This window comes from Marmota flaviventris, chromosome 6, assembly GCF_047511675.1.
Source record: "Marmota flaviventris isolate mMarFla1 chromosome 6, mMarFla1.hap1, whole genome shotgun sequence".
NCBI lineage: Eukaryota > Metazoa > Chordata > Mammalia > Rodentia > Sciuridae > Marmota > Marmota flaviventris.
Window position 1 is genome coordinate 60,694,796 of NC_092503.1, and position 13,050 is coordinate 60,707,845.

Below are 13,050 nucleotides of genomic sequence, written 5' to 3' on the forward strand. Positions count from 1 at the left end.
GATTCCTAAAGACAGTATCAAAAGCCTGAAGTACATAACACATAATAAGGTGGCAACCATTTGAGCTACATTGATGGTAGAAAACTGGAAGGTGAGGACAGATCTGAAATCTATTTTTAACCTACCCATATTTGTGTCCTGATTTATTAGCTTATGTATGAATGTTAACAAGCACAAATCTTCCTGAGGTTTTTCAATGCCAAGGCAAAAACCACCAGAGATTTGAAACTAATTTAACCTCCTTGTTGCCTTTACGTAGTCCCATCAAAATAAGCACCAGCTTACTGCAGCTTAGGTGTTTTCCTTCATGCTAATGAATAATTTCAGTTGGCTTTATAAATAACAAACTCACAACAGTTGTCTCATGAGCCCAGAAGTGAGTTATTAGCTATAAGGAATGCACAACCCAGAGCTACAAGTAAAATTTATGCCCAACTTAATATAATGATTGCATTACCAATTTTCCATATTCTCACCTCTACTATGTTATACTCAATAGCTCAGATTGCTTTTAGGAGTGAAAAGGCTTGATAAAATACTTCATAAAATATTATATAAAATGTTATGATGCTTTAATTTTGAGAGAAAGATATGGCACTATTTATTTCTTTGCTTGGTCCTTGAATAGACACTTTCATTGGAAGGCAATGTAAAAATGAAAGCATTTGGAAAATATGTGGCATATTCTCTAAGGGGAATGGGACTTGAGAGTAACATTTGTTGTGGAACATTTGTGTCATTCTTTCAATAAATATTGTTGAATGCTGAACACTTTCTGCACTAGTATTATTTATATCTCCCAGTTATTTTGGTATACATGAAGCAGATGGATGCTACTAAGTATACTATAGTACAGAGGACCATGTATGCAGTGAAGTGATCAGGTGAAATAGCATTGTGCTTTAGACACTAATTGGTCTGAAAGACTCATAAAAATTATTGGTGTTTTATAGCTGGCCAACGAACTTCAAATAAACAAATCAACAGTTGCTATCAAATTAAAAAAAGAAATGACCAGTATGATGTAAAGACCTAGAGTTTAAATATTTTTAAAAGATCATCTATAAAGAAAAAAAAGAGAGAGACTTTGCTCCTTTACTTCTTCTGCAGTAGGACACATATAATTAACATTTCAAAATGTACCAATAACGAGTTTCCAAGCAAATTTTGTTTTTTTAAACTATACTTGAACAAAGCTGGATTAAGATTTTCAAGGATATGAACAAGTAAAATAAGCTACTTACTTTCATTCTTTCCTGTAATTCAAATTTGACAATGTACTGAACTATAAAATAAGTATAAGGAGGTCCAATTTTTTTTGCTTTTTCCTATGTAAAACAATGAATGCCTCTACTTTGGTGGTGCCCTAAACATTCTTTTTTATCTTTCTTTTTCTTTCTTCCTTCCTTTCTCTTTCTTTCCTTCCCCCCTCCCTACTTTCCTTCCTTTCTTTCTTTCTCTTTATCATGCCTATTGTTAATGACCTGGATGCTTTATTAAGGCTTACTTATGCTTAGTTAATTTTAATATAAAATCCATTCACAAGCCTTAGGTCACCTATAGGCAGGAAAATATTGATGAACAGTATTACCCTTTTTATTTGTGGGGGATATATTCCACTGCCCCCCAGTGAACACCCCAGTGGTACCAAATCCTTTTTTTTTCCTATACATATATACGTACATAAATTCACCATATAACCCATCTTAATTGAACACTTATCATGCACTGTATTCGTAACTTTTATAGTTTGAAGTGCAATAGCAAAAGTAACACTAGTTTTTTTACCTTTATCACAATTTCACTGATAGATTTGTGTGTGTGTGTGGTTGCTAGTGTTATTATTTCTTTTCCTTTGTTTTTTTAAAGCTCTCAACTTGTGGCCCATATTGACTTTGAACTCCAGACTCAAGTAATACTCCCACCTCAGTTTTCCAAATAGCTGGGACCAAATGTGAGCATGTATCTCTGCACCCAGCAGGATATATGTTCTTACCATAGACCTTAGCAACCTCAGCTTATGATTTTTTTCTTTTCTTTTCTAAATATGTCAAGAACTTTAGTCTTTTTATTTAACAAAAGCACTTTATAATTTCTCTTGGGCATATTACAAAGGTCAATAATTGCCAGCTTTACTAATGTTGTCCTTGAGGGCTATTGTTAAGTAAAATAAGGATTACTTGAACACAAACATTGCAATATTATCACAATCTATCTGATAAAAAAGACTAAGTGGTTAATGTGTAGACTATACAGGGTAAATACACTGGAACAAGGGATGATTTATGTCCCCAGCAGTACAGAGCAGGACAGTGCAAGGTTTCATCACACTACTCAAAATTGGCAAGCAATTTCATATTTATGACTTGCTTATTGAATTTTTCATTCATATTTTTGAGTAGTTCATTATTGGTAAGTGAAACCATGGAAAACAAAACCATAACTAAGGAGGGACTAGTAATACCAAAGCATTCAATTAAAAAGCTTTACCATTAAAATTTAACACTGATTAAATTAACTAGGATTACTTTAAAAATTAATAACAATAACATTATAATTCTCTCATCTTTCTCATTTTAATACTGTCTGGATGTTTTACAGTTTAGTCCTTAACAAGAGTACTCATAAACACAATAGCAAAATGATACGATAAATAAGAAGGCACAAAATTTGGAGTTAGTCATGTTTCTACTATAAATCAGGTACTATATTAGGAAATTCATATGAATTCATGTGATTTATAAATTCACATTCATAATTGTTCCTAATTGTAAATATGATGTATTATCATCTCTTATAAAAGTTTGAGAAAACTAAGGCTCAGAGAGTTTAAGGCAATGTGCTCAAAGCATACACCTATACTGCAGAATTAGGTTTGGACTTAATGTATCTTACCCAGTACTTTCTAGTATACCATGTTGTGAAGCCCTGATCTGTCTGTAGGGAAGAGAGAGAGGAAAAGTGGTTTTGGTGGAAGGCTTCCTATCAAGGACTAACAATGCCTCAGGGATTTACTTTTTCCTAATAACCTTCTAAAGACTTATCTCTTTTTCACTAACAAGAGCTATCCCTGGTTTGATCATGATGAATTTGAGAGATCATACAAAATACTGTAAATTAAGTGTTCTCTCAAGAAAAAGGAATGAAAATGAAGAAGGTGGTAAATTAGCTGTTTTTAAAATAACAAAGACCAGCAACTATAAGGGCAAATACTAATTAAAATAAGAGGCTTAAATCTCCCAGTTGAAAGTAAGGGAAGATACACAACCCCCACCCTTTGCTTGGAGCACTTACTTAGAAAACTGGCAATTGTTAAGTCCTCTTCCTCTCTCTTTGAAATGTATATAAATCCCTTAAAAGCTAATTAAGCCTCTTTGCAGCTTTAAGAAGACCGCCTTTCTCAAGGACCTGGGAAGTATCTCTTTGAAATACAGTCATCAAGGAGGAAGACATCCCTATCTCCCAGTTTCTGTGGGAGAGCAAGAGCCTAACTCCCAAGGAGCCTTACTCCAAGAAGCAACACTGTCTCTTGTCATAAAGATGTCAACTTATTTTTTCTTTGGATAGAATCTAACTGCCTTTAAGGTGCTTGAAACAATATTTAAGAGGAGAATATACCAGAGACAGTTAAAGATACCAATGTGAGGATGTGAGGCTCAGGCCTCAATAGGCAGAACGGTGAAACTTCAGTGTGAGGATGGTTATTAAGCCATGAGAGAATAACCTTGTCCAAGGAAAGTAAGGACAGGGGAAAGTTCAAAGAGTTGAACTGATTAACAGTACCAGTTACTATGCCACATTAAAACTAGCATTTTCACAAATATGCCAATGATACTGAAGTTTTTTAAAGAAAACTATGTTGCCTATAATCATCATTCAGGGTTGATATGACATACAGTAAACATTAAAAGCCAAGGCTAAGCCAATTGAGATATGAGGAAGGCAACAAAAAAGGGTATGTTAGAGTAAGACTGTATTGTTACTAAGGGAAAAAAGAGAAGGTAAATTAACAAGTATGCACTGAGAAGAATAAAATGAACAGATAACTTGAAAATGAATAATAATTTGAAGATCATATCAGTGGTTCTCAATTTCAGAAGTTACTTTTCAAAATAAATATTGATGATAATACTCAGTTATGTTTTCCCGATTGGGTGAGCCATCATCTTCTGTGCCATGATTCTAAATTGTTATTTCTTAACCATCATTTTCTACTCTAAAATTTTCTTGAATAAACATATACAGGTAGAAAAATTTAAGAACAGGAAAAAAACTCTAGAAAACTGAACATTTCAATCAAGTTTATATATCAAAAAGGCCAACTAAAAGAGCATTAATTGATGGATATTTAATTCATGCCTATAATCTCAAGCTACTTGTCAGGCTAAGGCAGAAGGATCCCAAGTTTGAGACCAGTCTGGGCAACTTAGCAAGACCTTGTCTCAAAATAAAAAATAAAAAGGGCTGCAGATATAACTCAGTGGTAGAGTGCTCCTGAGTTCAATCCCCAATAACCTCTCATACCACACACACAAAAGGAAAAGCATTAACTAAGCACATGTGACAAATATATATATAAAGGTATTTGTGATAAAAATAATTTCTGTGCTCTTACTAAATGTGAAAGTCTCACATATATTATTTATTCAGAGGTTTTTTTTCATGAATATACATTGCAGATTTCATTCCACTTTATTCAGGAATAAATGCCTTCATATCCCTTGGAACAACCAGCTTGAAATTAATGTGGTTTTCCTAGAATTGACACTATATACTAGGTTCTTGCTTGACTAAGTATATGCCTGGGATTATCCAGAGACTTTCCTCTGGATTGAATAGTTTGTTCAGTATTCAGTTCATAAACTAGTTCAGGCCAATACACCAATTTGATGTCTCTTATGAAATTATTAGGGTAATGGTGCTTTATTTTCTCCTGGATAATTTCTGTACAATTGTTGGAAGCAATTGCCACTTTGGGGAAGGTATATACTTGAGTAAAACAAATCTGAGAAAGTAAATACTAAATTTTGATGAAAGGTTAAAGAGATTAAAATCTGATATCCTAGATTGAGTAACATCCATGGCCATTTTGCTGCCCAGGACTTCAAGAAAATGCAAACCAATAAATTATCATTATTGCCTAAAAAGCCCCAGTTAGGTTTCTGATAGTTACTACTATATTAATAGCATCATATAAATTTCAAGTTTCTATTATTATTATTATTAGTAGTAGTAGTTGTAGTACATATTAACTGTACAAATTTGTGCAATTCACTGTGATATTTGCATACATGGTACATCTTGAACTGATCATGTCCAACTACCCTTTCTCTATTCTTGCTGTCACCTTCACCCATACCCCGTTGAACCCCCTCATCTACTTTCAGGTTGAATTTATTTTTAAGTTTCCAAATATGAGAGAGAACTTGTAATACACGTCTTTCTGTGTCTGGCTTATTTTGGTTAATATGTTGGTTTCCAGTTCCATTCATTTTCTAGAAAATGACAGGATCTCATTCTTCATCATGACTGAATAATAATTAATTGTGTGCATATGCCATATTTTCATTATCTATTAATCTATTGATAGGCTCCTAGGCTGATCCCATATTTTAGCTATTATATTACAATAAGCGTAGGCATGCAGATATGTCTACTGTTTTTGTTTTGGTAGCAGGAATTGAACCCAGAGGTGCTTAACCACTGAGTCATACCCCATCCTTTTTAATGTTTTATTTTGAGACAAGTTCTTATTTGCTTAGGGCCTTCCTTTCTAAAAAGTTGCTGAGCCTGGTTTGAACTTCAGATCCTCCTCCATTAGCCTCCTGGTTACTAAGATTACAGGGGTGGGCCATCATGCTCAGCAGGTATCTCTTTCTATATGTGTACTTCCTTTCCTTTGGATATATATCCAGGAGTGGTATAGCTGGATCATATGGTACTTCCATTTTTAGTTTTTCAGGAAACTGAACACTGTTTTTACACTGGCTATGTTAATTTATATTCCAACCCACAGTGTATAAGTGTTCCTTTGTCTCCTTACTCTTAGCAGCATTTTTTTTTAAATTTCAGAGTTGTTGGTTTTTATGATATCCATTGTAACTCGAGTGAGATGAGGTTTTGATTTGCACTTTCCTAATGAGTAATGATATGGAGTATTTTCCATATATTTATTGGCCATTTCTACTTTTCCCTTTTAGAAGTGTCTATTGAGATCATTTGCCTATATTTTTAATTTATTACTTGTTTTTTTGTTATGGAGTTTTTGAGTTCTTTGTATATTCTGTATATTAACCCTCTGTCAGATGAATAGTTGAGCAATATTTTGTTGTTGTTGTTCTCTAGGGTGTATTTTTCCTCTGTTATTTCCTATGTTGTGCAGATGATTTTCAGTTTGATGTAATCTCATTTGTCAAATTTTGCTTTTTTCCCCTATGCTTTAGAAGTCCTATGCAGAAAAATAAAATTCTTGCCTGTATTTATACATTGAAATGTTTTCCTTCTGCTACCATCTGGTAGTTTCAGAGTTTCAGCTCTTATATTAAGGTCATTGATCCATTTTGAGTTGACTTTTGTACAGGGTGAGAGATAAGAGTCAAGTTTCAATCTTCTCCACAGAGATATCTAGTTTTTGCAGTGTCATTTGTTAAAGGCTATCCTTTGTGAAATGTATGTTTTTGGCACCTTTGTTGAGAATCAGTTGGCTGAGATGTATGGATTTATTTCTGGGATCTTTATGCTGTTCCATTGGTCTATATGTCTGTGTTGTTGTTGTTGTTGCAATACAAAGCTGTTTTTGATACTACAGCTCTGTAGTTTGCCTTGAAATAAGATTTTATAATGTCTTCAGCTTTGTTCTTTTGGTTCAAGATTACTTCCACTATTCCGAGTCTTCTTTGCTTCTGAATGATTTTTTTCTAGTTCTATATCGAATACCATTGACATCTGGAGGAAGATTGCACTGAATCTGTAGATCACATTGGGTAGTATGAAAATTTTGGAAATATAAATTTTTCCAATCCAGGAAATGGGATATATTTCCATCTTTCAATTTGCTCTTTAGTGTTTTGTAATTTTCCCTTTCACCTCTGTCCCTATGGAGGGTAGATTGCCCTCCTTATGCAGCAGGTAATGGTATATTTGTTTCTCGTGCAGTGCAGTTGTGCCAGATTTTTACTATTGAATTTCAGTGTTCCCAGAGTCACTCACCTCTATATGCAGCTCTCCATGTGTTGCTTTGTTTTTTTGTGATAAGTGAGTGCCATATGCCTCTGTCCATCCATTTTATCAATCTCCCCATGTTTAAGGTTTTGGGTTCTAAGTTGTGCGCATTCTCTCTCTCTCTCTCTCTCTCTCTCTCTCTCTCTCTCTCTCTCTCTCTCTCTCTCGGATTTTTCTTACCTTTTCCTCCTTGGAGATTAAAACCAGGTGAACTTTACAACTAACCTATATTCTCAGCCCTTTTATTTTTATTTTGTGACAGTGTCTCACTAATTTGATCAGACTTTTCATGAACATGGGATCTTTCTTCTCAGGCTCTCAAATATTTGGGATTACATTTGTACACCACGGCATGTGTAATAGTCTTCATCTTCTAATGGATTCACAAGTTGAAATATAAATTCTAAATCATTTAAAGATATGCTAATGATTTAAAGAAGTGGGTAATGGTTTATTTGAATTGATATTTGGCTGCTAACCAAAAATCTAATCTCTGTATCTTTTTCTCTGTTTCTCTCTCTCTCTCTCTCTCTCTCTCTCTCCAAATATATATATATATATATATATATATATATATATATATATATATATATATACTGAAATCTGCACAGTAGTATGATTTTTGAAAAATAATTCAGTTCATCATATATGTGTATGTGTATGTGTATGTGTGTGTGTGTGTGTACTTTTTCATATAATTGTTTTACCTTTGTTCTAAAAATAAGAAGTACTCTATTCTAGCACAAGAAAGTTTTAGCATAAATTTAAGAGCTTACATTATTCATTCTCTATTGCTTAGGAAGTTAGCATTGCAAAAATGAGGGAGAGGAGCTGGGGGTATAGCTCAGTTGGTAGAGTGTTTGTCTCTCAAGCACAAGATCCTGGGTTCGATCCCCAGCACCAATATAAATAAATAAATAAATAAATAAATAAAAATGAGGGAGATATTCATTGTTGGGAATTCACATCCCAGTTTACAAGACCAATTATCTCAAGATATTATACCATTAAATACAAGTTAATTTAAGATACATATTTTGGCCAATATTCTTCTTAGATTCCTTATCTGTAGTGATAAAAATAATATTCACTTTGAGTAAACTTATGAAAATATGAATTTGAAATACATTATTGGTATTTGTAGATATTAACTCATAAGCAAATCTTGTAACAATCTCCCAAAAGTAATAAATAATAAGAAAAGGGACTTACATGATCAATTAGTTCACGAACCATTCCATTCCACTGTCCATTGGCATCATCCTGGGCTCCATATTTCCCATCCTCCACAAGTCTAATCTCATATGTAAAGCCAAGGATTGTAGATAACTCTCTGAGGAGATCAATGCAGTAGCCCTCAAATCGGTCATTCCCATAGAGAGGTTTGTCAGATTTCTTAAACAGGACATAAGGTTCTTCCTGGAAACATTGAATATGAAGGAAGGAAATATCAATTAATCATAAAATTTAGCATCAGAATGACAGCTCTAACTAGAAGATAGAAAAATTTGCATTAATTTAAGATGATTGTCAACTTAAGCTTCTAATTGTATTTAATATAGTTTGAAATATTAAGAATGGAGATACTTGGATGGTTTAGGGAATGTTTGTGTTTCACAAAAGAATGTTTAGTTATAAAAATCCCACCACAGGTATATAATAAAAATATGATATATTATCTAATACCGTGTATTGCATTAATAATAACAAATAATATAATGTGGCATGTAATACATGATATAGAGTATATAATATATAATTTCACCATGATTACAATATCCCAATTTGAATTATGCCACTTAAGCAATATCTAGTATATTGTTTCAATGATATCTATGGATGAAATGAATGAAAAAATTAATTGACTAATTGATTGCATACTCCATGTTTGGAATTGGAGTGATATGTGTGTATATATGATCACATTATATCCTAAAAATATGAATTATTACAACTATTATATTGAATTATAAGAGGAAAAAACGGTAGTTACTTTAAAATATAGAGAAAGAACCTAATATTTATCAAATGCTGATGCATTCATCTAAAATCACTTTAAAGAGCCAGTCCCCTCTCCTACAAGAGGAATCACCGAACAATGAATATTACAATAGAGGGAAAGAAACATAATACATGCTCAAACAAATAGGACATGTAACTTTAGATGCTAAGTGGTGCAAAAACATAAAATATGTCAGCAAGATGGAGAACAACTGAAAGGTACTTGGTAAGATAAGTGAAGATGACACAAAATTAATATAACTCGAAGTCTTTTCTGAAGACACAAGAGATAAGATGAAACCTAAAATATGGGAGATGGAGTCTAGCCCTGAGAAACTCTGAAAAAGATACATTTCAGGTCAAAGAAACAGAAAGTAAAAAGAGATTTGTATGACATTGTAGAGTTCCAAGAAGAAGACAATAGCCATCACTCTGACTAATGTCACATCCAGTAAATAAGGGAGCTGAACACATGAGAATGAAAATTAACTCCATGAGTCTATAACAAAATAGGCCCTATAAAAATTTTTAAGTTTACCTAAGTGCAAAAAGCATAACTAGGTTTTAATGTGGGCACATGGAACATGGTATAGCTGACTGTGCTAGAGCTCTGCTCAATTCATTATTCTCTCCCCTCTGGCTCCTGTAAATCATGAATCTTTTTAATACCTCCAGAGTGTTGCCTTTTTCAGAATGTCAAATAGATGGAATCATATAGTATGTAGCCTTTCAAATGAGTGTATTTCACTTGATAATATGCATTATGATTCCTCAATGTCCTTTCATGGCTTAATAGCTCATTTCTTTTTAGTGTGGAATAATATAACATTATTTAGACGTACTATAGTTTATTTGTCCACTGACCTACTAAAGAAAAAAATGGTTGCTTTTGAGTTTTGGCAAACATACATAAAGCTGCTTTACATACCCAAGTGTTCTGGTTTTTATGTAGAAATGAATTTTCAGTTCTTCTGGGTAAACACCAAAGGGCATGATTGCTGGATCATATGTTAAGAGTATATTTAGTTTTGCAAGAACCTACCAAACTGTTCCAAAGTGGCTGTGTCATTTTGAACTCCCACTAGTGATGAAGGAGAGTTCTTATTGCTCCAGATTTTCAAAACATTTGTTAATGTAAATGTTATGGATTTGGGGCATTATTAATGGTATATGAAACATCTCTTTATTCTAATTGTAATTCCCTAATGACCTAGGATGCTATGTTTGAAAACAGTTTTACTAGGACTATTTTGTGGTCATTTAAATGATTAGAGAGATGAAATAAATTTCTCAACTCATAGCTATGAAGAGGTGAACAGCTAAGAAGAGATAAAGAGATTTGAATCTACATTTTTTTAAAATCTCTTGATACATAGTTTTCCAACTATTCTATGTTGCTTTGAACACCATCAATTCATTTGGGAGGCAACCATACATGCAAGATTCTTATATGGAATTATGTCAAACACATAAGAATCACAAACATAACTGCATTCAAAGCTAGGTATTTAGGCTTAATATAAGGTGAAAAGACTGTTAGAATCAAGTCTGAGTTTTATGTAGCATGTGACCACATATGAAATTTATTTCTTAGTAATACACAGAATATTACAAATATGACAAGATGTAGTGTCTTTTGATCCCAGGGATTATTAATGTACATTTACCTTTCTAATTTTCCTGGCCTCCTAGTTCTGTAATTTAGAGTACACATTTCTGTACATCACACTTTAAATGTCCTTGTTGTGTTGGAAAGAAAAGAAGCAAGCAGCACTCTTGTAATGGGTATTCACATTGCAGGCAAAATCAAGTGTCTCTTTTTCTGGAACTCCCCAACAATTTTTTAAATTATTTTATCATAACACTTACCACATTGAATAGTGAGAGTAATTTACACACATTTCTTCTGAACTAAACTTGAACAATTTATCCAGCAAAATAATGGTTAACTTTACATCAAAAGCACCAAATAAACCACAAATAAAATGAAGTAAAGTGAAGGGCAATAAATTACTATGGTCAACTGGGGAAGGCAAGGAAACCTCCATTTGAAGGCAAAATTTGTGAGACAATTATAGGCCCTTGCTAGGTTCAGGCTTGGTAGTGTCATCTATCCTCAGGTCCCTAAACCATAGGAAGAAAATTAAAGACCTGAGAAAACAACATATTCCCCTGCAGAAGAGGGGAAAGTCTAAGGATACCAGATTGGTGGACTGCCAATCAAACGAAGCACACAGGCATAGTCGATTAAATGCTTACTTCATACTTTGGTTTTGGTTTTATTATTTATAAATAAATAGATGGGTTTTTAAAATTTTAAAAGGCACAAAGATTGACAAGTTGTTAAGCTCCAAGCACTAAGCAATAGCACTATCATTTTTCAAGTACTTACTGTGTGCCAGATTAAGTGCTTCACTTTTAATTCATTTATTCTTCATAACAGCTATTTAAAACCAATAATATTACTATCTTCATTTTACAGATGAAAAAAAATGAAAGAAAAGGAGCTATTGTGGTTTAGATAGGAGGTGTACTCCAAAAGCTCCATGTTAATACAGGAGATAAAGTGATTAGATTATGACAGCCATAACCTAATTTGTAGTTCATCTGCTTCAGAGATTAATCATTTCAAAGGACTGTCATATTGGGTGATAACCAGAGGCAGGTACATTAGGGCTGGAGGAATCAAGTCACTGATGTTACACCTATGGGGTTTATATTTTATCCCTGATGAGACTTCTATCCCTCTCACTGTCTCTGACTCCCAGCTGCCATGAGCTGAGCTATTTTCCTTCACCACACCCTTTCACTGTGACACACTGCCTGAGTCTTAGGCCCAGAGTAATAGAATCAGTTGACCATGGGCTGAGACCTCTGAGATCATGAGTCAATATAAACTTTTCCTCCTCTAAGTTGTTCTTGTCAGGTGTTTTGGTCACAGTGATGAGAAACTGACTAGTGTTAGTGCTAAGTATCTTTTTTTCCCCTTGCATATGGTTAACTGCCTGCCTATAACCCAGGTATTTGAACTGCTGGACCACCTACCACCATACTGTGCTTCCTCCATTAAATGTATTTCAGTGATAATTTCCAAACTTCACATGAATGCAAATTTTTACATTCCTCATTATATAACTGAATATATGTTGTATGGTTTTATGGGATTTTTAATCAACTGGGATTAGGTACTGGGCTATAATGTATACAAAATGGTATTACTGTTTGAACAACATAATCAAGAAAACATTGTAGAAGTGAATAAGAAGTCAATATGTAATTCAGAAAATTCATTTTCTGTATAACAAATGATCGCTTTTCTAAATTAGAACATATCTTTTTTAAATGGAGGTACTGTTAAAATTTCTGAAATTAGCTCATATTAAGCCCAGCAGAATTAGTTAACAAAAATGAATATCTAAACAAAATGTTCCTGTTCATATTATCAAATCTCATTGTCTCTATTTTTTTTTTCAAAAATGTGTATTGCATATTTTTCACACAAAATGACTTAACAGTGGAAATAATACAATGGAAGTTAAGGGTTTCTAAAACTGTGTGAGGTATATAAGGAATATGAATGTGTGTAAGGAATAAAAACATAGCAAAATAGTCCCAATTATTATGGTATTTAAATCTTTTTAACCCAACTTTCCTACTAGCCATCCTGCCTATTAATTTGATCTTCTTCATCTATAACCAAACAAGAAAACTTCTGATATAAGCAAATACATTTTTGATCCCTGTGAGACTAAAAAAAATCCAATTTAAACATATGTTTTAAATAGCTTTGAACTTCCCGGGAGAAAAATATACATGGCCGAGTGCATC

The 13,050-nt window shown here is 33.3% G+C and overlaps 1 protein-coding gene and 1 non-coding gene across 4 annotated transcripts in view; one reads left to right on the plus strand and one right to left on the minus strand.

The window, feature by feature from the left end:
* The window catches only part of Grik2 (glutamate ionotropic receptor kainate type subunit 2), a 677,012-nt gene that overhangs the window by 239,487 nt on the left and 424,475 nt on the right, over positions 1-13,050 (minus strand). For all 3 annotated transcript variants that reach the window (XM_027928184.2, XM_027928185.2, XM_027928187.2), the window contains exon 10: positions 8,434-8,640. In XM_027928184.2, coding sequence (XP_027783985.1) covers positions 8,434-8,640 — 207 coding nt within the window. The remainder of the gene's footprint in view (positions 1-8,433; positions 8,641-13,050) is intronic.
* On the plus strand, positions 8,056-8,127 carry Trnae-cuc (transfer RNA glutamic acid (anticodon CUC)). Its single transcript has one exon. It is a non-coding gene; the product is annotated as a tRNA-Glu (tRNA).